We start from the raw sequence: 26,649 nt of genomic DNA, 5'->3' as shown, positions 1-26,649 counted from the left end.
GACACCAACGACTTGATTAATTCTATGGTGTCCTTCTGTGTGTGTTGTGTGTGTCCCAAATTAGGTTTAAAGGCTGAACAAGGCATCCACCGCGCTGTAACTTAACCTAGTCAATAAACGCCATCTGTTGTAGTGAGATTCTCTGAGTCATTGAGTATGTGCTGCCCACCCTGGAGCTTCACTGCATTTGAAAAATGTCCTGTTTGACAGCAGCTGTGAAGCACCCCACTACGATCCTCATTCCAAACAACATCACAAACATCATATGAAAAGTTTTCATTTTTTTATATACCAAGGACCTACCTTTGACTTTCACAAAGTGCTTCTTCCCTAGAGTTGTGGAAAGGACCAAAACAGTCAAATGAACATATACTTTAAAATGTATGTGATTGTTTATTTCACACATCTAAGAATAAGAGTTAGTTAAATTGTTACTTTATGTTGTTTTAAGTATCAGCCAATCAACCAATGCCTCACTGAGCTCTTGAGACAAAACAAAAGGACAAAAAAAGTATTCCGCCGCTGGTGTAGAACAAGCACCACTCTGTGTGCAATGGAGCCTAGCCATGACATCACTGTCCTGGGACTAACATGTAGGGCAGCCTATGAAGCTCAGTGAATGGGTGTAGAATGAAGTGTCGAAACACATGTCTCCAGACTCCAAACATAATGAAGAACTGCACTGCTGGAAACTCAAGACAACTCACAACACAGTTTGACGTTACAATTTTGTAGATGTTTACGTTATATAGCGTTGATTTCAACACCTTATGATGGGAAATTAATTGAGATGAATAATCTCCAATAGTCAGGATAACAATTAAATGCACAATGTCCCCCTGTGCTGAAAACATTCATGGCAATGCAAACCTCAAAACACTGTCGGCAGTAAAAGAAGTAGCTATTAAATCATTGTGTCCAAACAATATTTACAGCGGGCCACCTCCTAATACATCATGCAGTTCTGCTACTGACATAGCAATGATTACGGACACAGTAAGTAATCCCTCATTATGAAAGTCCACACTGACTCGGTCCAGACCGATAGGAAATCAATGCACCCTCGCCCACGGCAACAAGTGAAACCTGTCCGTCTCCTGCCTTCAGACCTCACCCACTATCCCTGCGGAGCCATAGGCTGACCACTAAATAAGAGATCCTGTATAAAGAAGCATTTTGGAAGAACATAGTACCTAAGACTAAGGGAGTCAGGTGGCTGAGCGGTGAGGGAGTCGGACTAGTAATCCGAAGGTTGCCAGTTCGATTCCCGGTCATGCCAACTGACGTTGTGTCCTTGGGCAAGGCACTTCACCCTACTTGCCTCGGGGTAATGTCCCTGTACTTACTGTAAGTCGCTCTGGATAAGAGCGTCTGCTAAATGACTAAATGTAAATGTAAGACTGAAATTGCAGGGGTCTTGGCTTGACAGGAACAGTCTACATAATGCTTTCTTCTCTGTGGAGGTGAATCAGGTTCGGTTAGATCACCCCTTTAATGTGAGGAGATCGGACACAAAGCACTTTGCACCTTCCACTGCCTCCGAGGGTTCCTAAAACTTCACAGAATAAATAAACACTCTTCTCTTTAAAATCCCTTACCCGTAAAGCGAGAGCTCTCCACTTTCCTGCAACATTTAGGGTGGGCGATTTGAATAGGAAATTCTGAAGCACATTGCAATTACTTACTTTAGAGAGAGATCCCAAAGGCACTTTGTCTATTCTAAAAAGATTTATGAAACATTCAGTTGATCTTAGGTTTAAAGTACTGTTGCTCTGGATTGAGTTGGTATTGTTGGTATCGTTTCAAATTCCAGGATGGTAAGCTTGTTTAAGGAGTAGAGCACGGCCATGCAGTTGGTGAATATTCTTGCTCCAGCTATCTCTCAGTGCGTCATAGAGGAGTCATCTTTAATAGAACACACGTTTTAACTGAAATTCCTGATGAAAGTTATTTTTGTGAACCAAACACACTGGAAAGAAGATTTCTGCCAACATGTGGCTAACAAGCTCTTCTCTCAGCTATTAGTAAACTGCTGGATCATCCTCTTGGACCTGTGGGTAGTGTTAAATGTGCAGATCACCAACATTTCTGATCCAACTAGGCTGAACCATGGTTATCTATGCTCTGCAAGCTCTGTTTGTATGAATCATCTGGTAACTCCATTGGATGTCACCATTATGATGGAGATGGGCCAAAGGGTGGATCAACAAACCCCAAATGCACATCCTGGACAAACATTGTGTTTCTCATCACAATTAGGATAATAAAAATAACAGATGTCATTCAACTGAACTTTTGACAATTAACAATTTACAAACTTTTAATCAACAGTTTGATCATGCCAGTTAAAGTCGTCAACAGTTCTAGATTTTTTGTTCCAATTGGCAGAGACAAATTACATCTCGTGCTGGAAGTGGCACGCCGCTTTATCTGCTTTTGACCAGGGGCAGTAATTTGTCAAAACTTGAGAGACAAAATTTAGTAAGAAAATAACAATAATCTATGTAAAAATCCCTTCATGGTAGTTTATATTTTCGGCCAAGACAAAGCGGTCTTAACATTTTATCCAAGAGAAGATACGTGCAAGAAGGCTACGTGCGTGTGAGTATAGGCACTGTAATATTACAGTATACCCACCTACCATATAGTACAACAGTAAATGGCTACGCCATACCCTATTTATGAATAGTTATTATTGGTTCATACATTGCTCCCACATAACACACTGTAGAATGTTAACTCCATACGCAAGTCATTCTGCACCCCCTCCCTCCTCACCTACCTCGTTCTCGGCAGTAGTCCATCGCAGCCTCAGACATTCAACAACAGCTAACACCCCGCTTAGACCGGAGAGAACAGCGGCAGATCGTCATACCCAAACGATGGACACTATGAACAGAACTTTTTTAGTGAAATCTGACCGATTCTCTTTCTCCTTGCGCACACTTATGTAACTATTGGCTCCGGACTATTTAAGAGAAAACAGTTCTGAACTTCTGAACATGATTGATACGGATTCCCATGGTCATCGATTCTGAACGATGAAGTCAAAATGTTCAAAGGGATTTCTTGCAGCGTAATTTAAGGTGTTTCGAGTTACCTGGAATTTAGTACGACAAATTACATTCCGAACATAACATGGATCTGTGGGGGGTGTATCTGTTTCAACTAGTAATTTTTGGTAAGTAAAATATTTGTTATATTGTCATCAATCTTCTACCACTATAGTTAATGTGTTTTTATATGAGTGGATTAGCCTATTTGAAGCAAATTGATAAAAAATAATTATGTAAATTATTGGTCTGCAACATGTTTAGTCTACTTCAGCCCACATTTTTTAAAGCAGCGTTGAATAAACTTAACCAATAAAACTAATTCAGCATTATAAGAACCGCCTTCTTGATTAGGAGGTAATGCTGGCAGTCAAGAACATTCGTTGTAAAGCAGATATTTTTTGTAACACAGCAGCTGGAACATCAGTCCACTTACTATAAACAAATTATCCGTTCGGCTTCTCAGACTTTTGATTTTTACATCGCTCCCACCTTCAGTGCGCGGATTTGTGCGCGTTAATGCGCGTGCCTTTAGTTAGCGTGATGTGCGCCTGGAGTTTTAGTGGTATCATCCTTTCCAAACAATATTTAATCTTTACTTTTATGTGATGTCATTGAAATTGAGCGTACCTTTTTTTCTTTCTTGGTAACGTAAGTGGCGATATCGTAAGTGGCGATATCTATAAACTTTAAAGGTTACCAGTATTGAATTAATCTGTTGGCTGAATAATTCAATATTCCTGCCTTGCCCAGCTCATCGGTGATGTATTTGGTTAAGCGCTCAAACCCATCTCGCTCTCATACCACCTCGCTCTCCTACCACCGTTGCATAAAACGGTGCACTATGATTCTGATTGGAGAAGCAAGACCGGCATCGTGACCTGCATCCCATGGACTGCAATGTACTCCTATCAGTCAATTTCACTGAGCTATAGTATCTGAATGGCGTTGTCTTTGCTGCTGAACGATAGAAGACACTGTCTGATTAGATCAAGTTGCTATTGATTTTGTGCCACGGAGGCATGCGTGTGAGAAGGGATAGTTGTACGCTACAGTATGAGTGTCTATTAGTCCGGTCAAATCCAACATGTGCTAATCTTGGCCTTGTTACAGACATCGTGATGTCATCATTGATATTGACATGGCCATGACAGCGGAGTTGATCTATTTCTTCTAGCCCCAGCACCCCAGCATCATCAGCACCCCAGCATCCCATCAGCAAAACTGCATCCCATCAGCAAAAGGGAGTCAGGTGGCTGAGCGGTTAGGGAATCGGGCTAGTAATCAGAAGGTTGCTGGTTCGATTCCCAGCTGCGCAAAATGACCTTGTGTCCTTGGGCAAGGCACTTCACCCTACTTGCCTCGGGGGAATGTCCCTGTACTTACTGTAAGTCGCTCTGGATAAGACCGTCTGCTAAAAATGACTAAATGTAAAACACAATAGTGGGTATTTCTCAACCCATCTCGTTATTGATTCCTATGTACTATACCTTCATTAGAGAAAGAGAGGCAACACTCCATGGTGTAGTCAAGTCGAAGAAGTGGGTATACTCTACACGCAAATGTTCTCAAATGTAGGCCTACCTTTTGAAATATTAGTTGTATTTTGGAAGTGGGTGTATGCAGTCTGCATGTAAAATCTCAAAATCTGTCAGTATGGGTTTTACTACAGTATACAGTATAATTCTTGATTCACTTGTGTATGTCGCTCTGGTGCTCAACTGAAACTCAAGCATCTATTCAGCAGCAGTCAAATGACGCAATGTTCAAAGTATCTTTTATTCAAACATTTGGTTCTCAGATGAACTGTAAGTACTTTCAAGTAGAATAATTTTTTCAAGGACTCATTTCAGAAAGCATTTGTTTTTGTCATCTTAAGTGTTTCGCCACCTGTCTCAGAGACAATTAAGTTAGGATACATTACAATAAATCAGGACGTGTTAGTCACAGCTGGGAAAAACAGTTCCAATGTGATAGAACCCCTTCTACAGTTGATGTTACATGATGCATTTATATGGCCTACTGAGTAGGCAGCATGGTTACTACAAACCTATAGATCTGGTCTAATATTACGCATCTCACATTCAGAGAACAGACCTGTACCCGACTGCTCCCATTACACACTCTAGGAATACCAAATAACTACCATTTTCAAGATTGCTCATCGATGCTATAAAACAACCTGTCAGAACCATTGGGTCAATGCTGACGTGACCATCTATCTGAAATTACAAATACTTTCGAATTCCACTCAAGATCAGAGAATGTGATAAGTATTAGCAGCAGATGTGAAAGCATGGATCAGTATTCTTAAACTGAAATTATAACCTTCATTTTCATTGTACTTAAGTCATTTATAAAGTGACCTCTACTGACAAAGTTGACAAAGTCAACTGCTGACAAAGTCTTCAATTTATGAAGACTTTTTGAGTAGATATGTACATTGTGTTTATATACAGATAAACAGCATACTATTTATATTTTCACTCGACTGATATGTGTACAGCATATGTATACTGTATGTATTGGAATCAATTGATGACCTAACATTTAGGGGCTCCAGGTCCTAAGGATCATATCATTCTACAGCATGATTAGAGAGCGTTCAGATGAGCTGGAGTCGAGTCTGGATAACCACTGTTTTCCCCCACGAGAGAGGAGGAGGAACCGTAAGCCAGAGGAGACAGCCTGAGCATTGATCTTATCCGCATGATGAATGGGTCCAGGGTTTTACTCTGACATCCTTATGGGACGCAAAATTATATGGTATTAAATGTGATTGTGCAATGCAGGATCCTTTTTTGGTTTGGTAATCATTTGCTTACCGTGTTAACTTGAGATGGTAAAGGTGCATCACAGTCAGATCACGGCCATTTTATCTCAAGGAGAAAGTCCAACTGTAGCTCAAGGTAATTGCATTGAATATTAATGGTTCATATTAAATGGGTAAGAAATTATCTCTGGTGGCTTTCAGACTTGCAACCATTTCAGTGTAAAGGGATAACTACTCCACAGTAGGTGAGAGGGGTTGTGAATTGGCAGGATTGACTTAATGGCTGACAATTTGCTTTAAATCAAACTTTCGGCTGTCTATTTCAACTATTTGAGAAAAATACAGATGGCTTATTATTGACTAAATGAGCAATTTTCAATCGGATACAGTCTGTTTTCCTGTCCAGATTTATAAACGTAGGACATTAACATGCAGATAGAATTGTTTCCAATGGAGGCAATGGTTTCTCACAATACACTGGTGGTAGATTGGCTGGATAAGAAAGTTTGATATTATGGAACATGACCTGGATCTTTAATAGAGACAGATAAGCCATTGCCAAGCATACTATCACCTGATGTATTTGCTCTGCTCTTGTAAGGGATTTGTCATGAATCTCATTTGGAGCAGGTATTACTCAGAATGAATAGATATCTGAAGTTTGAGCTTTCTGTGTGCAAAATGACTTAGTCATTACAATTCTATTACATGTTGTGATCATTAACTTTGATAAGAACATTTTCTTGTGTGACCTTTCGACTGAAGTTAGAGCCTGATAGACTTAATGGACATTGTATACTCTACCTGTAGACTGGCTCTGTTTTCTAGCAATTGGCTGGGTCTTAAAACCTATCTTTATATTTAATTATAGATGCTTTAAACCTTGCTGTTGAGCTGGTACTTCGCTATTCATCTATTACCAGTCAGTTTGATGCCTTTGACCTTTTGTTCTGACATTATTGCATACCACATATAATCATCTGCCTACAATTTAAACCATAATAGACTCAAACAGTACATAATGTTAGGCGTTAGGAAACTGGTCACACTTGAAAACTCCCAAGGTCCTTGGCCAAAATTAATCTTTGTGGCAGGTCAATTGAAAGGGCTGTTGATCACGGAGGAGAAAACAAGAAGGCCCAGTATACTGAAATGGCACTTGTTAAGTGAAGCTCTGGATGGGGCTAAAAGCTGTGATTCTATCTTGTCGCTAGCCCTGTTAAGAAATTCAGTAGATGGCTCTAAGGTTATAGACGTACAGTGGCCTCCAAGGGCCAAACAATGGCTCATTAGCTCAAAGTCTGTCAGTGGTTATCCAGAGAGAAAGCCTGTTTCAGACAGGTAGACACAGTCCTGTGTGACACAGCTTCAGAAGCAGGGCTTAAGTTCTGCCTCTAAACTGCCACCTCCCTTTTTCACACAGTCTTTTTTGGGGCACAGCTATATATACAATGTAACTGAGGCTTTGTAAAAAAAAAGAAAAAAAAAGAAAAATGGTATTACAGAGGTTAATATTTTCTAAGCTGTTTCTTTAAGCAGGGTAGAGCGTACAATACATTGGTAGTGTATGACCATGAAATATATGTTGTTTTTACTCAATAATATACCAAAATATATAATGTTTTGCTGGTTTAACTGCATCATTCAATGAGGTATTTAGTCTGTATTTCAAATCCTCAGAGACATAATTTTGCAGTTACCTATTTTCAGACTATTTGTCATTTGGATCAGGTGTAAATTGCACATGACCATCTTTTTCTCTTGGGGTGGTTTGGGATATATTTGAGTGGACTATTTTTCTTGAGTGGAGTTATTTTTGTTTTAGGTCTCTGTGATTTTTCTGGCATTAATAAACATGAGGAACACATGAATGTACAGTAGGTGTCTTCTGGATGAAAGTGGCTTTAGATAGCTCTCATCTTTATTTTCAGCTAAATCTAAATAATAGCAAAAAGTCATCCCTTTTCATCACCTCTTTTTAAGTCCAGAAAGTTTAAAAGAAGACAGAAAAAAGCCATAAAACAACAGTGAAACAACAACAAAGCGAAACTGTAGGAAGTGTACACAAAATACATAATTGAACACTGGAATCTGGAGCTGAGTGTTGGCTGTAAGAAGACGTTGCAGGCGAAGCTGTGATGGATGCAGCTGTCTATTTTCATTGTGGTCACAACACAGCTTTTATGACAGGAAGGATGAATGAGCTCTGCTTGACATCCACTGCTATGCATGTATTATTTGCTTTATTATTATAATTTTATCAAACATAAATGTGGCCTCAATCCCTTTGGCATTTAATTACTATGGGCTATCCCAGTGTTGGCTTACATGCAGAGGAAAGTGAATTACACCGCAATTCAGACACCAAATAGAATACGTCTTATCACCCAGTGCAGGCCAAGCTATATACAAGTCAAGAGACAGTACCAAATTGTTTTTCTACGAAATTAATTCTGTAACTTTTATTGTCATAAGGAACTCTCCAGTTAATCACATCAATAAAACCAGTCTGGTGGCCTCTTTGTGGTTGATATAAATTGGAATTGTTTGTTTTTGACTTACAAATTGGATCAAATCGGTCTGTACCAAGAAATCTGATATCTTTGATGGACAGCAGCCTGAATACTGGAAATGACGCAATGGCAACCAGAGCCAGATATATTGGTAATTCTCTGACCCCACAGACCAAGTGTCCTCACTCCAACCACTAATCCTAGCTATTACAAAGGAGAGTCATTGGAAACCTAACTCTACCATGGTACTGGAAAGACTGTGTAACCTTGTAATGCCGCGATGATAGAGGTTGGAGTGGCTGCTGCTTGATTTCTCCAGTGTTCCAGGAAAGGAAACAAACCATTACCAAGGCAGCAGACAGGAACCGGCTGGAGGGCACCTGTCTCTGCGAGCTGCACTGGATTTACAACATCTGCTCCATGCAGGAGAGCCTGCCACCTTCCCCGCACGGCTACTTGATTAATTATTTCAGACACAGGGAAAAAGGCAGCTAACAGTAATTGCAAGTCCTATGCACAGAACCAGTCTGCCTCCTCATAATCAGCTCTGTCACATGTCTGCAAGCAGAGGATTTGTCAGTCTTTGTTCAGTAGCTGGATATTTTGATGAAATGGATTCACATTAATATCCATTTTCGTATCATAGCATTGCCAATATGCAGGACACTTCTGAAGTTATAGAAGGGTGATGTCCAAGAGTCCCTCTTGGAGAGACACCAAAAGCACTTGCATCTTCTAAGTCAGCAAAAGCTCCTGACACGGATCTCCCATCTGCTTCCACCACCTCATTATCGGGTCGTCTGTGACGTCTGCTGTCGGGCCGGCCTGCGAATGGTTCCGACTCTGTCATCACTCAAGAACCCAATCCCAGCCTTTCCCATGGCTTGTTAGGTCCTAATTAATTGGATTGAGAGAATGTCACTAAGGATTTGACAGGTCTGTGTTGAGTGGTGGTCGAGAACAAGGGGCCCAATGCCAGGGATCTGGCCCCCTGGAAAGGAATCAGTCCATATTAGGCCTTCTGACTTCCAGCTTCAAAGAGTCAGGGGGGAGGCAGCACTGATTTTGGGTTAAGATGCCAAATAACACAGCCCACTCCAGACCTAGCTGGTCTAATGGTTTTTCTACTGCTTTGCTGTAGATATGATTCATCTAGATATTCTACTGTAGATGACTTGGTCACAATGATAGCATTAATAGCCTACAGTTTCAAGTTTAACTGGATATGACATTGCTCAAACAAAATGTGAAAGTCAGTTAATGGAGTTCAAAGATATATGTTAGCGGGTTTAACGTCTTTAAACAGAAACATAAACTTTATTTGTGATTCCTCTGACATGCTCATGGTCAGAGAGGAGAAATGGGACATCTCAGAGATAAAGGGAGCCTATGGTTCACATCCAGTGCATGTCGTCCATAAAAGGCAGAGTCTGTGGAAGTCTGTGGGGCCCCCAGTGTCAGGGTCACCCACTAAGTAAGATCTGATAGCGACATGGCAGGCCTGAACTGTGCCCTCATGTGGGAACTGTTCTTTGGAAAACGACGCTTTCATCAACCACTCAGATTTGCCCTGTGGAAGCAGAGAGAGAGCCAGTCGCCGCCACGCCTTCTTTCTTCTTCCTTGTTGTTTCTTTCCGGTGGTGGGCCCCTGCCCCCGCCGATCCCGTGGTCTGCATCGTAATGAGCCCCTCGCCATGATGTTTCTCGCAGCATCATATTCTCAGCTGATGGAACTTGAGGATAGGGCCTTGGCTACGTCGGAGGGAGGAAGTCTTGGAACACACTGCTGCTTGAGATTATCTGCATCAGTGGTCTTGTACGTGCCTTTCCACCCTTGGAGAAACACCTGCTTGAGGTTACAGAGATGACATATGGTGGTGCTGTGCGAAACAAAAGGAAGTGTTAAAGCTGACGCAGGGTTTAGTGGTACTGTGAGGTCACAGAAGCAAGTCACATACAGTAGAGACTAAAGCTAATGAAAAAAAAGGGCTTGCAGTAGTTGCCTAGCAGACATGAAACATTAAAGTCAAGGGCCTTAGCACACTGGTTACAAAACAATGTTTTGAATATAGGTTTGTGTGTCTGTGTGTGTTTAGTTCACTATTCTGTATATGTTCTCTCTGTTGTCTGTAGTTATTGCTCTTCAGCTAGATCCTCAGAGAGCTGTAACCCTACAATATGGGTAAACATTTTCTTTTCAAAAGCATAATGTGATTGTATTGTAACGTCCAATTACTATTCTCATACTGTACGGCACTGTATGTACTATCTTGAAAGATGACCATACAAAGAATCAGTTAAGGATACCTGGAGATGCAAATGCCCTGTAAGTGAGATGGCCTTGGCCACCCTTGTATTAACAAAGATTTGAGAATACCGTGCTGTAATATTCTGTACAATAATACTGTACTAAGGAACTCAGCTTCTTGTGCACAGTAGTGACATACACACACACACACACACACACACACACACACACACACACACACACACACACATACAAGCACACACATACAGGTACACATATGTGCACGAACACATGCAAGCATGTTCTGTAAGGAACCAAGCACACAGATATAAATAGTGAAATATCTCTTATCAGGCCATTTGATTGGATCACAAAGGGGCAGTGAGGCTATTTCTTTAACTGTCATTTTGTGGGTAATCTACATAGCTGGCCTGTTTCATTAAGTGTTTTTCTGGAATACGCTTGCTATAATTACTCTGCCATTGAATATTTTCAGATGTCGCACCATGACCTTTACAGAAATGTGGCTGATTTGTTTTTACAACCATCTTTCTACTTTTTGTAAAACCTATGTTATGTTCAGGCTAAATTTATTTTTCATTAACTCTACTGTTTGAGCAGAAAAACTATTGTGCAGAAGATAACTGACTGTGGTGATTTTTTGCGTTCTGAGGTGAAGTGCAAAATGTGAAAGCTTGTTTTTTTCATATTATTCTCAAAAAACTAGTTCTGGACAGATCCACCTGACCTCGTAAGAATTCATGGATGCTTAGTCAAACCATTGCTACTGTTTTTGAACAGACACAGAAATTTAGAGGAAAAATATATTGAAAGCCTGAAGATTGCAAAACTGCAGTCCCCTTTGCTTTATGCTTTGATATAAGTTGTAATCAGCAGCATAATGCAATAGATACAAATTTTCAAGTAGATAATCATAAAAAAATGCAGTTTGTCTTTATTATGAATGTATTAATGATGATGCTCACAGCAAATTATGCCAAAACCCCTCATTAGCCTTCCAACTGAAAGAAACCTTGCTCAATGAATGTACATTGTCTTTCATTACAGCAAGTAGCCGTAACTCAAGGCTTGTCTAAAACAGAGGGTGGGCAGGTGGCCTCTGTCACATCACCACGTTGTGAATGACTTCTGTGGTATGGTAATGAGGATGGAGGGAAGTTTAGGGTCCTTTCTCTTGTCATAGCGAGGGCTCATGAGCCATGGTCCCAGTTCTGACTGTTAATTCCATGTATCCCTCTCAGTGGTTAAACTAGTGAAGATCTTTCCTGCATGAGAATAGGTTTCCTTTTAAAGTCAACTTTCACACATCCCTCAAAGGCACCTTTTGACACCATCTGATAGTCAGTTTGATAAAACCACTTGATTGATTGACCCAATTTCTGGAAAGACTTAAAAGAATTATTTAGAAAATCTTGCAGTATCAACCCCTTGACTTAGCAAAGTTGGGCTCCAACTTCTTCTGTGACCTTATTTTATGCCTGACATTGACTCAGAGGGGACTTTTTAATCATGGGCCTGAAGTTCTGTGATTCTCTCTGATCACTGCATGACCTTTCACTGAGAGTTCTGCAGTGGTGAATCATGGTGCGAATCTGAGGAAGGAGTCTGATTCAGCCCCAGCAGATCTGTTTGGGGTCCCACGGGCCCCCTACTGATGGACAGTCTCTTTCCCAGCATGCCCTCCACTGGGTGACCTCACTGAGGGAGCCACTTTCCATCCAGTGAAGGGGCAATGATCTTATTGACCAACCTTCCTCTCTCTTTCTCTTCCTCTCTCTCTCACTTTCTGTGTCCTTATGTTGACCCAATTGGAAATTCTGTCAAATAATGTCACTTGAACAGAATCATTACAGAAGGGCTGATGTGGTGTATGACTGTCCTAATTGCCTACTTGATAACCTAAGAAGGACACAAAATCAAAGAAGATTGAAAGCAATGGTGTCTTGAGTCAAGAGGTCTATGAAATACAGATTTCTCAGGACAGATTAAGCCAGATTGCTTCCCATTTGTCTCACCTCAATTAAAAACTGATTACTTTTACCACAGAGCATTCCCATTGTCTCTTGCTTTATTACCTCAAAACACACAACATTATGGAAATTACCTTGTTGCGCCTTTTTATCTAAATTGATCCAAGTCAAGGCAATCAACTGAAAAAGCCCTATCTGGTTTCATGCGAGTGGTTCCTTTTGTCCCCCTGTCACCTTATTATACCTGGAGCTGCATCTGAAGCCTGAGGGGCGGGTGGGGGTTGTGGGGGTGGAAGGGGGGGCGAGACATGGTGGAGGGTCGGGGGCTGGAGGGAGGAGGGGGACAGTCGGGAGGGAGGAACAGGGAGGGGTTGCTGTGGGCGATGGGTCTCATCCGTGTGAGAGCTCATCACTCATACTGATGGAGTAGTTAATATGCCTGGCTCCTCCCTCCCGCTGGGACGGAGGGACAGTGACAGGGACAGCTGGCAGACACGATGGTAGGGCCTTGCCACGCATAGACCTCGACATAAGGTAACCTCTTCATCACCCTTCATGGTGGTGGGACAAACATTACTGTGGCTGTTTCCCTACCACTCGACCACTTCCCTATGGTTTAATTGGTCACTTTCATTAATCCAGTTTGACTATTCTTACAACACATAAATGCTGCTTGGCTTACCTATATGACTCAATGAGATCTTACTGTGAAGTATCTCAATATGCAGGAAGCTGCCAAATTAACAGTTCAACTTAATTAAAATGTTACACCATTTAATTGTAAAAAAAGCAAAACGGTTAGTTAAAGATGTGAGAAATGTGCTATCAGCATGAAGTCCAAGGCCAGTCAAAGATTTATTGAGATCCGAAGAAAAATAAACTACTGATAAATGCTGTAATGATTGTGAAATGCGGTTAATGATATGGCTGACATAGCTCCTGGCTCTATTCAGCTCCAATTGATAATGGTCTCATTTGAGATGTGGAAGTTAATTGGCTCCCTCCTACTGTATGGCAAACACTAATGAATCAACTGATGAATCAGGTTCACAGAGTACGTCACACTCAGCTCCTCATTTCTGAGTAGACAAACTCTCCCTGGCATGCTTGTGTCCTTCTATTTCATGCTGTATAGAACGCCAGTGCTTTCACAGGAAGGCGATGAGTCACGCTCGCGCCCTGATAGAGCGAAGGACGGATATACTGATAAGTTAATTGTAACCATTACAAACCAATAGACGGCGCTGTTATAATGTCACCATTCCCATCCAGAGATAAAGAGCTATTGTGAGGTGACATTGAGACTGAACTTGACAAGCCATCACTGTGCATTATGAATTGAACACACACACAACTTGATTTCATCAGGCTGTCCTGAAATAATCGCAGTCTAATTTCCTAAATAAGAACATGAATTAAATGTAGCCTTTTATTTCAAGGCAGTTGGGAAGGAAATATGCGCTGCTCTGCATACTAAAAGCAGGCCTGGCGTGTTCACTTCCCCAGTTAACGACATGCTTTGTGTCCTCCTTTAATTTGAATGTCAGGAGCTTTTCCTTCATAAGTCTGTAAGTGTTTGAGTGGCTTCTAGGTGCCAATTACAGTTGCCTTAGATGTGCCTAGAATATAGTCCTTTCAACAAATGGAAATGAATACCTAATCAAGGGCCATGTTGAGACATCTGAACACCGGAATCAGTTCAACCCCAAATACCCAATTGAGATTAAAAAGCAAGTTTACCAGGAGCATCTTTCATTCACTTTTTCCTTATTTCCCACATACCCATCACACATAAATGTATTTACTGTACAGTACAGTAGTTGGATTACACAAATCCATAAACCATTCTTTCACATTCCCTGGAGAAAAGGCTTTGGAGGTGCCATCAGCATTGCTCATCCATTCACCTCTCTCCTCCACCGGCCCCTTTGCGCCAGTGAAGTTGTGTGGGCATGCCGTCATGTTCTCCTGTCATGTTCTCACGTATTTCTCGTTGTGGAGATAAACGTTATCGTTGTCCAACATCCCACCTATTAGCCTTCGCTAAATGGATGTGGGTATAGCTTGTCAGCCTTCAAGGTAGAAAATTACATTCCACTAATTGTATAGGCTAAAGTCCGATTTAATGATTTCCCTTGCAATATCCGACACATACTGTAGGCTGTGGTTTGTTCAATTATCACTACATTGGGTTTGCAATTTTTTGTTTGTTTTGTGTGGGTGTGTTCGTGTGTGTACAAGTGTGTGTGTATGTGTGTGTGCCTGTGTATGAGTGTGTCTGTGTGTGTGGGTGTGTGGCATGACGCCCAGGGCATCCAGACCACACTTTCTTGGCAGTGAAATAAGCTTCAGGCGGTTCAGAGACCCTTTGGAAAACTCCTGAGGGGGAACCAAGGGTTAAGGCCCCTGCTCACACACGTCCTGTGGATCTGATGCTCACACACTGGCTTGACTATCCTCACAAGCAGCAAGCCCATTACAGATACAGCGTCTATCATTCATGCACTGTATACAGTATCTACTCCTGAGATCAAGCTGACACGGGTGCTTGTTTTGAAGCATCATTTCCAAGGCTGAATAATAGCCAACATCTTGTGAGTCCTGATATGATCTTCTGTTTACTGTTCACCACCATTCCAAAGCAGCCATTCACTTCTGCACAATTTATTGACTTTTGTAAAGGTGCGCTTCGGTCGGGTAAAATTGCGAATACATGGAGAACTTATCTGTAAAGGTGAGTCATGTAGAGAATCTCTGCAGAAAGATCGGCAAGCACAGAAGTCCTCTTCTAATCCCAAAGGAGGCAAAGCCCTTTGTGTGTGCTTTTGTGTGTTGTGGTGCATGTGTATGCTTGTATAATTGTATGTGTGTGTGTCTGTCTGCTTGTATGTATGTGTGTGCTTGTGTCTGTATGTTCATAGAGGTGTGTGTGTGCTGATGTGTTTATATGTGAGTCTATGCGTGTGCGCCAGTTGTGGGAGATTATGGTAACAACACGTTCCTGCCTTCAGTGACGGCCAGTGATTAATGACAAGAAGTATGTTTGTCAATGCCAGCCGCCCAAGAGGGGGAGGCTTTAGAACATGCACGGACTACACAATTAGGAGGGGCGGGGAGGTTAAGTAACACTTTGTTTATTACAAACTCATCACAGCAGATCAAACGCAAACACACAATGAGGATGAATATGAGGATTGGGATGCCCTCCAGTGATGTTCTGTGCTGCACTGTGGGATTGTGCTTTTTTTGCTGTTCCATGAACCATCAGATGACTGGGCTTTGCTGTTCAGTAATGGAAACTCAGTGGGTAGTTCAGCCCAGCTTCCTGTGGACAAAAACACCTCCTTTGAAATCAAAACCCCTCTGAGTAAAAGCATTGATTAGAAATGGAGGGAGAGAGATTGTCAAAGACCTACACAGTCTCTATTTGTGAAAGTGTAAAACGCCACTTGGCGAAAAATACACTTTTGTTTTGTGTTTGAATCCTCCTGTTTATTGCTCTTAATCAGATAGGTGGTTGTGTGCGTGTGTGTGTGTGTGTGTGTGTGTGTGTGTATGTGTTTGTCACACTCTTGTGATGGTGCGTGGATGGCATTACCTGCTCTATGACTGAAGTTGCCTGTTAATCCAACTATTCTAAAATGACAATTTAAAGAAAGCTGAATTTCAACATTTAATAAAACAGATGAGAGGCAAATAAAAAGAATATTTCAGTTGACAAAGAGCTTTTTCCAATCTGCTATGTAATGGCAAGACATTGCAAGAACTTTTTCTCTGTTCAAACAACGTGGGTAAGTCTTTTTGCTTTTGGCTACTTCCTTAGCATACGGGACATGTTTGATGTTGAATATTAAGAATGAGGGGACATGACATTGGTTTCATTCTAAGTAAACATTCACATTTTCATTTTCATTTCATTTTTCTAACAGCAATCTGTTTGCCTTTGATGTATGTAATTCATAGTTTCTTTGTGCCCCAAAAATCATGTTTTGGGGGCTAATCGTGTTGGCAATTCTAGGAACCTAATTTACGAGACCCCTCCCCTTCACTCTCATTCATTTTAACCCTCTGATGTCAATTTAAAATAGAACAAGAAACCTGTATAGGAATACCAAAAATACTAGAAATGAATATTGGTGTGTACTAGTCAGCCTCATGAGCTAAGAAGTAATGTGATATAATTCTCCTAAACTTTAGATAAATACCAAGCACAAAAATAAGTAAGTAAATATGAAGTAAACAACAAGATACAGTGTTTTGTAGAAATAAAAACGTTTGTGATGATTTGGTAGAGAAGGTTTGTTGGATGTCTAGTATCTGGTGCGTTCACGGTTCTTGTCATTATATTACATAATGTAATGACCATAATTAGAAGCATTTCAAACAGCAGGCATTCAGTGAAAGCTTAAGGACCATGAGTCATCTTTATCACTACTGCCCTCACATGTTTTTCCATCCAAGAATAATTATTAGAACGTTGAAAGTGCCAGAAAATGATAAATGAACAATTAAACCAAGTTTTGAATGGACTTTAGATTTATATATATTTTTTTTTTTACAAAAATAGCCAACACATGATAACAGCAAATGTTAATCTTTCAATGTGAAAAGAATGCTGTATAAGTTGTAGTTCACAAGTTCTATGTTCAAATTATTTTTTCAATGTGGCGGCTGACATCTTGGACCATTGTTATCTAATATTGAATCAGATGGTCGTCAATTTAGAGAATGTAAAGCACTTTAAACCCAGTTTGATATGCATTAAGACAATACATTACCTTTTTAGTACATTGGGGTGAGGGTAACATTCCACCTAAGTTCATTAAGTTTCATTTTCCATTTTATCTCTTCTGAAGTGGGTCATTAAGTCAAAGACGTCTGGGTAACTGATCAGCTAATCTCCCCATGATTTATGTGGCAGGGAAACGGAGGACTTAACCAAAGCTTGGAAGGCATTGATTACTGACATGGTTAATTGGCTAAACCCACTGGTACATTGAGACAGGCTTATTGGAAATGTCAAATCAAGCAACTCATTTGCATTCATGATGTATGGTGTCTATTCCAGCTTCTGCTCAGGCAGCACAAACTGACACACATTGCGATGGAGGAATGGCTGGAAGCTCTCCTGCAAATTTGCAACTGACCATCTGTCCTTTCCAAGGAGTTGGCTGCGTTTAAACTTTGAACTTTTTTTTCCGCAGAGGAGCCACATACATCTATTCACTGAGCTAAGCTTGACTTTGGTTGAATAGAGGACAAGTGCTTTGGTGGATGGACTCAACGCAGACAGTGAGATTCAATTCACCTAAGTTAAAGGAACATACTGCTGTTAGACCAAACAAGATAGAAAGGTGTTGACAGTTGTCTGACCATTTGATGGCCTTCAGCATTAATGTGTGTTGTTTGGAAATCAATAGAACTCTCAGACTGCAATTTTTCTCCACAATTACCCACCATATTGAATGTAGCATGTTCAAATACATCTAAAAATAAATGGCGTACCCTACAGCCATTGCTCTGACACCTCCAGGCAGCAATAAAGTAAGCCATGAGATCCAGTGACTCAAAGCTAACCTATAGGACCACCTCACCTGCCACCAAAAGTGGAATAAGTGGAATTATAGTACACTTTCAGAACCTTTGTCAAATTTGAAGTTGATGTAGAGTACAGTACTCCAGTCCATAACTGGGGTCAAACATTCTAACTAGACCTCATTATATCTAGTGCACTTAGCTCTTCACTGAATTGTACAGCCATCTCATTTACCTGCAGATGATCTAAGTATTAAGACTCAGAGAAAAAAAGGATGAAAGCTTGAACAATGTAATTTCACCGTATACAGTATCTTAATTAATGTCCAAAGGTACAGTATAGGGTACCAACATTATTATTTTTCACTATTTAACTATAGGGTTGCAGTATAGCGTTAAAGGGTTACATGTCTGATATTTCAGAAGGTAATTTGTACAAAGGTCATCCTTTTGAATGTTGCAACACCCACATTTACAATTAGAAACCAAGAGGTCTCTTGCTGAGCTGCATCTCGATGAACTTGAGAATGGAATACGTTGGCCACAAAAGTACGGTATCACCGCTAATTATCCACCTCCTTAAACAGGGGGTCAACATGATGTGCTCTCTTAAGTTCTGTTAGGAGCTGTAAACGACTGCTCTTTCCAGTTTAGGTATATGCTGGTTCAGGGATCAGTTTTCTCAACATGTTGCCTTAGGAACAAGAGGCTGAGGTGACAAGAGAATATGTAACTTAACTGAAGTAACGCTTTACAGTCAATTTCACTGTTCCATATCTACTCTGCAAGAATATCTCTAATTTATTAATGTTTTGAAAAGGTTTTAGTAAATGAGAGCTCCTCTTCAAAAGCTTTATTCACTCAAACCAGACAGACATTATCCGGGAGCACAAAGCTGTCCAAAAAAAAAGGGTTTCTACTTCTAGTTCTTTCAGTAACTAGACTGTAAAGACAAATAAAAAGGAAATGAGAAGTGGCTCAATGAATTTCATTTAAACATCTCATTAATATGCCTCAAAGCACTGAAAGAGAGAGAATGAGGAAGAGCGATTTGAAAGTGGTATTGTGTCATTGTGTTTCATTTGAGGAACGCACCAGTGGCAAGCCTTACGACAGATCGAGTTCTCTCTCCATAAATCTCTCTCCACAGACGCAGATCTGAGGTAAAGAACCCTCTGAAATAAGATAGAAAATGTCTCATCTCATGAGCTGTCATGACGGTTCATTGAGATAGATTGAGAACCATGGTAAACATGGTGAAGGCTCCTGCCAAAACAGATAAATATCTCCCGCTCTGTTGTAATGTCCTCTGAATACCCTGTACACAATGCACACGTCACCCAGAAAAAGGGCTCAGGTACATAACATGACCACCCAGCCACCAAATCTCTGGAAACAGTTCAAGGAAAATGTATTTTCAAATATAAGTTTCTACATTGATCATCCACCAAGGGAACATTATGTGTAGTGATGTGGAAAGTATATTGGACTTGCTTTCAGCAGGTTGCCAATCATGAAGTCAGAAATAAATGTTCAGTGTAGATTGTTAAAATATTTCAGTAGAGAAAGGGAGTTTATGAAAAAACTGCACTTTAATACATGACTGGGTTGCTGGATTCGATATGGCAGGGTTTCTTTTTTACAAAAGCATTCCCGGAGACGAGCACAGTAATTCCAAGTCTAGTTGTAACATCTCTTTTCCCATGTTTCTTGAGTCAAGCTCAATTGTCACCTTCCTGTATTAGGCTATGATATGATTTAATTGAGAGGTAGATTATGATGAATTCTTTTGAATTGATAGTTGAAGCTGCATCCTGGAGTAACCCGGAGCAGGTGCACAGTATAACAACCCTATTCCAATGTGAGCACTTTATAATTGTGCTTCTATTCATATGGTTTCTTTCGTCTTCTTTTCATCCCTGATCCCCTTCAACCCCTCTCATTGTGTCAACTCTGTCTTTTATATTCTCTTATCTCTTCCTTTCTGTCTTCCTCTCCTCTCCTCTTCCCACCGCTCCTCCCCTCCCCTCCTACAGCCCTGCAGGAGGTGGTATCTGCGAGCAGAGACTGCCTGGTGGCTGGAGACTCCTGCTCCAGTGACGAGACCTGCAGCCCACGCCTGCGGACCCTGCGCCAGTGTGTGGCAGGCAACGGCAGCATGAAGTTGGGGCCCGGGGCACGAAGCCAGTGTGCCAACGCCGTGTCAGCCCTTCTCTCCAGTCCCTTACACGGCTGCCAGTGCAAACGTGGCATGAAGAAGGAGAAAAACTGCCTGAGCATCTACTGGAGCCTGCACCAATCTGTTATACATGGTCAGACATCATTTGGATTTGGTGGTGCTCCAGCTTAGTCCAAGTTATGCAGTGCACAGATGAAAATGTACTGAACACAAATGCTGCAATCCGCTGTTGTTTCTTTTTCACGAGAGGCTAAGCCTAGTATTTGTTCATCTTGTAAAGTTATATACCGGTACTGCATGTATCAGTCCATGGAGATATATTGTATTTGTTTCATTGACCTACAGTATAAAAGAGGTATTTTTGCTAAAATGAACTGTGAAACACGTTAATCTGTTTAGAAACGCTGTCATGTTTGACAGGGTTAATACAATGTTCCCTCTCCCCTCAGGTCTCACCCTGGTGGAGAGTTATCCCTATGAGGCTGTGGAGAGAGACTATGACTACGTGCGTCTGGCCTCCATCACAGCCGGTATGTCCACTAACCTCCATTGATTTACATGCTTTTTCCCCTCTGAATCTCATCTCTAACTATTGTTTCCTGGGTTTTTTTCTCACTGAAGAGAAGCCTTGTTGTCTTTGTCATCTGCCTGCGGGAAGCCCTCAGGCAGAGAGGTGTCCACAATGTGTAATCCAGGCAGCTTAAAAAATAGAAACAATGACGTGTGTTTCAGCGCAACACAATGAACACATTTAAAGAGTAAATATTTGATATCACCTCTGGTTTTACCTCTACATTATGTGATCAACGTCAATTTTAAGTCATGTCACAAACTGACCTCTTTTTGTTTACCTTGGTTGGGTTAGCCAGGAAGATGGGACAACCACTCAAACTATAACTTTTTTCAAAGATAATAATTTCACTGTATAATAGTAACAACTAAATCAGACTGGGTTGATTCATTCACAGCCATTGTCTCCTGTTCATAGTGAATATCGGAATGACATCTGAATTTCGACTGACCTATACCCTCCTCCTCCTACTGCAGACTCAGAGGTTGGCATGACAACAGTGAACCGTTGCCTGGACGCCGCCAAGGCGTGTAACGTGGATGATCTGTGCCAGAAGTTACGCACCGAGTACGTCTCCGCCTGCATCAAGACCACCGCCAAGTCGGGCCTGTGTAACCGGGCCAAGTGCAACAGGGCTCTGCGACGCTTCTTCGACCGCGTTCCCCCAGACTACACGCACGAGCTGCTCTTCTGCCCCTGCACGGACACGGCCTGCGCAGAGCGGCGCCGGCAGACCATCGTACCTGGCTGCTCCTACGAAGGCCCTGACAAGCCCAGCTGCCTCACTCAGATGCGTATATGCAAGGATGACTATGTGTGCAGGTCAGTTGATGCGGAAGGTGTGTATGCAATGGCAGACTTTCAGTATTTGAGCTGTTTAGCTGATGCTATATATGCATCAAGGTGGACTTCAGGGACTGTATGTGTGCAGATTAGTATCCAAAGGTTAGTCAGACAGTACAGGAGTAAGCCATTAAGACAAGACCACAAGTGAACATAAGGCCAAGAGAAGACCACGAGTAAGACCAATAGAGTTCCACAAATGTACCCTATATGCTCTGTCATCACCCAACAGCGTGCAGTACTGGGTAGGGTTGGGTACCACAGGTTCACTTGAATGAACCACAACTCCCATCTATGGATCCTGTCTCATCATTGTGGAGCCATAAGAAGAATGTGGTCATTCAATGGACGAAATGGCCTAGTAATCTAACCTTAAAGCTTTTCTATCAACATGGTCAGAACACCCCAGAGAGTCTGTTGAACTAACATAAAATATTTAGCACAGATAAAACAGAAGATGGATAAGAATTATTGCTTATTGCAAATTCGGGTCATAACCATTATTTTCACTGGTCCATTATGCTCAGGGGGCTTTTGCTAATGATTCCAGTTCATGGGGATGAAATACATCATTACTCCAATCTATTTTACCGCTGCACTGGATACATAACGCACTGAACTATAGTAGTAAAAAATCTCAGGTGAAAGAAAAAAAGGTCTATAAAACATTCCGTCATTAGCATCAGTGTAGTTGGTGGCCTGGCCTTGCTGAAGAGTGTTGGTGGTATTGCCTCTGCAGGTCCCGCCTGGCCCAGTTTCAATATGACTGCCAACCCAACAAGTCATCTGCCAATGGCTGCAAGCAAGGGAACCATGGAGCCTGCCTCCTTGCCTACACAGGCTTGATAGGTGAGTACATGTTGGATGGATGATCAAGCATGCATGGAAAAAGGAGAGGGAGAGAGGTTATGTGAATCACAGAATAAAGAGCAGAATAGTCCATAAGCTAAGGCAAAAGACGAAACTAATACTGAAAGTCAGAGAGGTGTTTATCTGGCAGGGTTGAGTCGAGGAGGAATAGAGGGAGATGGATGGATAAAGATTAGAGAGAGTGAAGAGAGATACAGACATTACGGTAACAGAAAAAAAGGTCTGTGTAATAACGGAAAAGTTCTATTGGTGTGGCTGGCGGATACTACACATGAAGACCCTTAACACGAGTTCTGAGGAATAGGCGCTCTTTAGATCCTGTGATATGAAGGCTTTTTTTCCTTCAAAGATTTTATTCGGGGGGGGGGGGGCTCTCAGAAGAAGGGCACACTGGCCTAATGCATCTTACAAGTCTGCAACAGTGCCCTTCAGCGCAAACAAACACTTGGCATTTTCATCCCTGCTTTGTATTTATGAAACACTTGAAAATGCTCCACTCGATCTTAAAAAACGCAGGAGGGAGAAAGGACGAAGACAGATCCACGTTTACTGGCTGCGACTAAAGCAGTGTACTTGAACTCTCACCAGCCACGCTACAACATTGGTGAATGGGAAAATAAAATGTTCCATTCAGTAGGATCTAATATTCCACCTACAGTATTAATACAACAGGCCTTCACAGGGAGTTCATATCGGATATTGGATAACGTTGGTATTTGACATTTAGGCGAGCTTGGTCTCTGTGTCTGCAGGCAGCTCCATCACGCCCAACTATGTGGACAACTCCACGTCCAGCGTGGCCCCCTGGTGCTCCTGCTCCACCAGCGGGAACCAGCGAGAACAATGCTCCGGCTTCCTGGAATACTTCACAGAGAACATCTGCCTCGGTGAGTGATTCTGCATTTGGCGTGTATGTGCGTGTGTGTATCTGTGTGTGTCGTGGGGAGGGTACACGTATCTTGTTTTGATAGCACAGTGTTTATGTGCCCTTATTCCATATTGACTTACTTACTACTGCTGTGGTAATACTTTTGCTTTTCAAAGCTTTATTTAGGTCTGCTTCTGATAAGAGAGAGAGAGAGAGAGAGAGAGAGAGAGAGAGAGATAGAGAGAGAGAGAGGGAGAGGGAGATGAAAAATATGCTTTTACTCCTCATTAAAATAATTGGTCCACTTTGACAATGGATTTTCAGTCATTAGAATATGCATGAGTACAGTACAGTATTCGTTGAATTCCAAGGACAGAAGCTGCATCAACGGATTGGTTTAATGGTGTGTTTACCTCAACTGACATTTCACTCTCTTAGTTATTTCAAAATGTTTTTTGTATTTCTCTGTGAAAGAGAGATGAGGAGACAATGTTATTCCATGTTCTGTCTAACTAATTTGCATTGATGAATAGCTGCTCTAAGAGACCGTGGCGAATGACACTTCCCCGGAGGAAAAGAGGGAGCAAGTCCTAAAGATAGTTTGACAGGGGCAAATTGGATCCAATGAGACAGATGTGTCCCACAGTTACCTGTAGGCCCAGATAGAAGGGTCGAGAGATGTATTTAAATGAGCAATCTCCTCACTGGTGGAATTAACACACAGCCTGGTCTCTCACCCTCCCACTCACTATTTATCTCTCCCTCTTTCCTTTCCTCTCTTCTCTCACTTCTTACCTCTCTCACTTCTTTCCTAACTCGCACTCTCTTTCTCACTCTCTTTCACCTCTCTCTCTCTCTCTCTCTCTCTCTCTCTCTCTCTCTCTCTCTCTCTCTCTCTCTCTCTCTCTCTCTCTCTTTCTCTCTCTCTCTCTCTCTCTTTCTCTCTCTCTCTCTCTCTCTTTCTCTTTATTTCTCTTGCGCTCATCAATCATCCCCATTGTGTATTCTTGGTAATCCCACCTGGGTGTTCACCTCTCAGCTTTGAGTAACAAAGAAATAGGTTAGCCCTGTGATTCTAAAGTAATTGCATGTTTATTAAATCTCCATCCCAATGCCTTGTGCATTTGCCTGTTGAAACAGTTGATGCGTTGTCTGATTTTGTGATGTGTGATGCGTTCGGATGATAAATGCTGCACGTATTGGACTGTAATGCAGTGTTCTATACTGTCACTTTTATGTAGAGAGACAGCTGAGATCAACACAATAGACAGTGGCAGGGTTTTGCTAAACTGCGGAAGACAGGCAAGCTTCCTTTTGGAAGATGTTCATTATCACTTCACATCAAGCTCACTTTCACGTTCTTTTCCAGCTCCATTTCAAGAGGTGCATGCGTCACTGGGTGACTCATTATATGTATATGATTTTCATGTTCTATATTCACATCCCCACGGTCCCTCCGTGTTCCATCCAATTTCTCCAGTGCCTTTTATATATAGTGAATAATTGATCCTCCTTATTATTGACTTTGCTACAGTGCTTCTCATCTGCCCTGTTTAAACAGAACCATCTCTCCCACCAGAGTGCTGGGAGGTAAATCGCATCTATCTGATAGCTAGCCACCTTCACTTAGCCTCAGCCTGTGACCGAATAGGACACAGAGAGAGATCTCAGAGTTGTTTGGCCAATGCCACTCGTCTGTGAGTTAATGAGGGGATGTGGAGAGGCAGGTGCAGCTGACGAAACCTGAAGAGAATACTGAGTATTTGGCTTTTTTCTTTTACCGCTCAGTAAATCTGAGCAGGTCAGAGGAGCTCAGGCGGAATGCAGAAGGCCTATTTGGTTGTAACTGAATGAAGGAGTTTGATTGGAAATTGATTGGAAATTGATGGAGATATGCTGTAGGCTACTGTATCAGAGCCATTTTTGGGAACTTTGATTGCCTCTCATGCTGTGACTGTTATGTGTCTTTTGTGAAACAGAAAACGCTCTCCTGGCGTTTGGCAGTGGATCGGACCAGGCGCCCACCACCAGCCAATCAGGATTTTCCGTCTCCGCCTCTTCCTTGCCAGCTATGGCGGAGACCATACGGAATGTTCTGGACCCAGTGATACCCACACAGGTGTGCAGATTCTTCGGTCACGGTCTAACGCAGAGCTATAGTTTGGCAGAAACCCTCATTTCAACAGCAATTTTAGTCTCACTGTAAAACAAGTTAACTTTGCCAATACATTTGCAAAGGTGAGTGTGCCACATTAAGAATCCACCCACACATTAAAGTTTTGGCTCATCATTGTAGAAAGGAAGATGATATATTTTTTGCTCCCAGCAACACTGTGTATAAAAACATAGTGCTGGTGTTGGTGTTGGTTTAGTTTTCTGGCTAAGACCAAAGACCACAATGAAGAATATTTTTGTGGAGCTAAAATCTCTCTCTGTCTCATCCTTAGGCCACAGGAAATGAACCCCTTTGGGGTGATTCAACCATTCCATCCAATGGGCTGCCTAATGTTGCCCCTACTCTCACCCCCATGCCTCCGTCTGCCTTCGCTGGCCTTCTGCTCCTCTCAATGTTCTTCCATAGACATTAAGGACTGAGGGGCCATCTAGGACAAATGTTGCATCACCGGGCAGATGGGAAGATCTGTGGCTCTTGAACGTACCCTGTTCCACTAAATACGTTGAGTATATCTGGGGGTTTTTCTATTTTTGTGTCTTGATGTTCCAATTTCACCTGCCAGATCCTGTCAAAGTATTGACTCGCAGAGCCTGAGGCAGATTGCAACCAATCTGTATATTTGTACATTGCTATTACGTCAGATTCTATTACACAAGAGAATAGCTTTACTGTGGACTAACCTACAGTCCAGCTATTCAAGTATATCCGTAGTTTATTTTTGAGAGTAGCTTGAGAAGAACCATTAAGACACTACAAGGTTGTCTATTAAGATTTATAATAACAGAAAGCTCTTACCTGGAATTATTGTCTGGAGAAATAGACCCTTGTGAAGTGGTGAAATTTGTCTTTATTTTGCTCTCGAAGCACAAACTGATTGGAAAAGACCCTGGAGGACACAGGGCTCTAATGCTACTGGCCTTCCTGTGACTGAACAAGGGACGTTATTTCTGATCAATACTGGAATGGAAGAGATAGACAATGGAGCTCCAATCAGCTCAGCCTTCCAGGACACATTTACCCTGACTTTCT

At 41.7% G+C, this 26,649-nt stretch overlaps 1 protein-coding gene across 1 annotated transcript; it reads left to right on the top strand.

Annotated features, from left to right (window-relative positions):
* Nucleotides 1-3,046: 3,046 nt before the first annotated feature.
* gfra4b (GDNF family receptor alpha 4b) lies at nucleotides 3,047-26,032 on the top strand. Its single transcript, XM_067247853.1, has 8 exons — nucleotides 3,047-3,181; nucleotides 20,150-20,425; nucleotides 20,742-20,765; nucleotides 21,337-21,685; nucleotides 22,446-22,555; nucleotides 23,329-23,463; nucleotides 25,424-25,563; nucleotides 25,892-26,032. The coding sequence occupies exons 1-8, from the start codon at nucleotides 3,139-3,141 to the stop codon at nucleotides 26,030-26,032; spliced, it is 1,218 nt and encodes a 405-aa protein (XP_067103954.1). The 5' UTR covers nucleotides 3,047-3,138.
* The last annotated feature ends 617 nt before the right edge of the window (nucleotides 26,033-26,649 follow it).

The sequence above is a fragment of the Osmerus mordax genome, chromosome 12 (assembly GCF_038355195.1).
Source record: "Osmerus mordax isolate fOsmMor3 chromosome 12, fOsmMor3.pri, whole genome shotgun sequence".
Lineage (NCBI taxonomy): Eukaryota > Metazoa > Chordata > Actinopteri > Osmeriformes > Osmeridae > Osmerus > Osmerus mordax.
The sequence above is the reverse complement of the archived record's forward strand: the minus strand, read 5'-3'. Positions and strand labels throughout refer to the sequence as shown.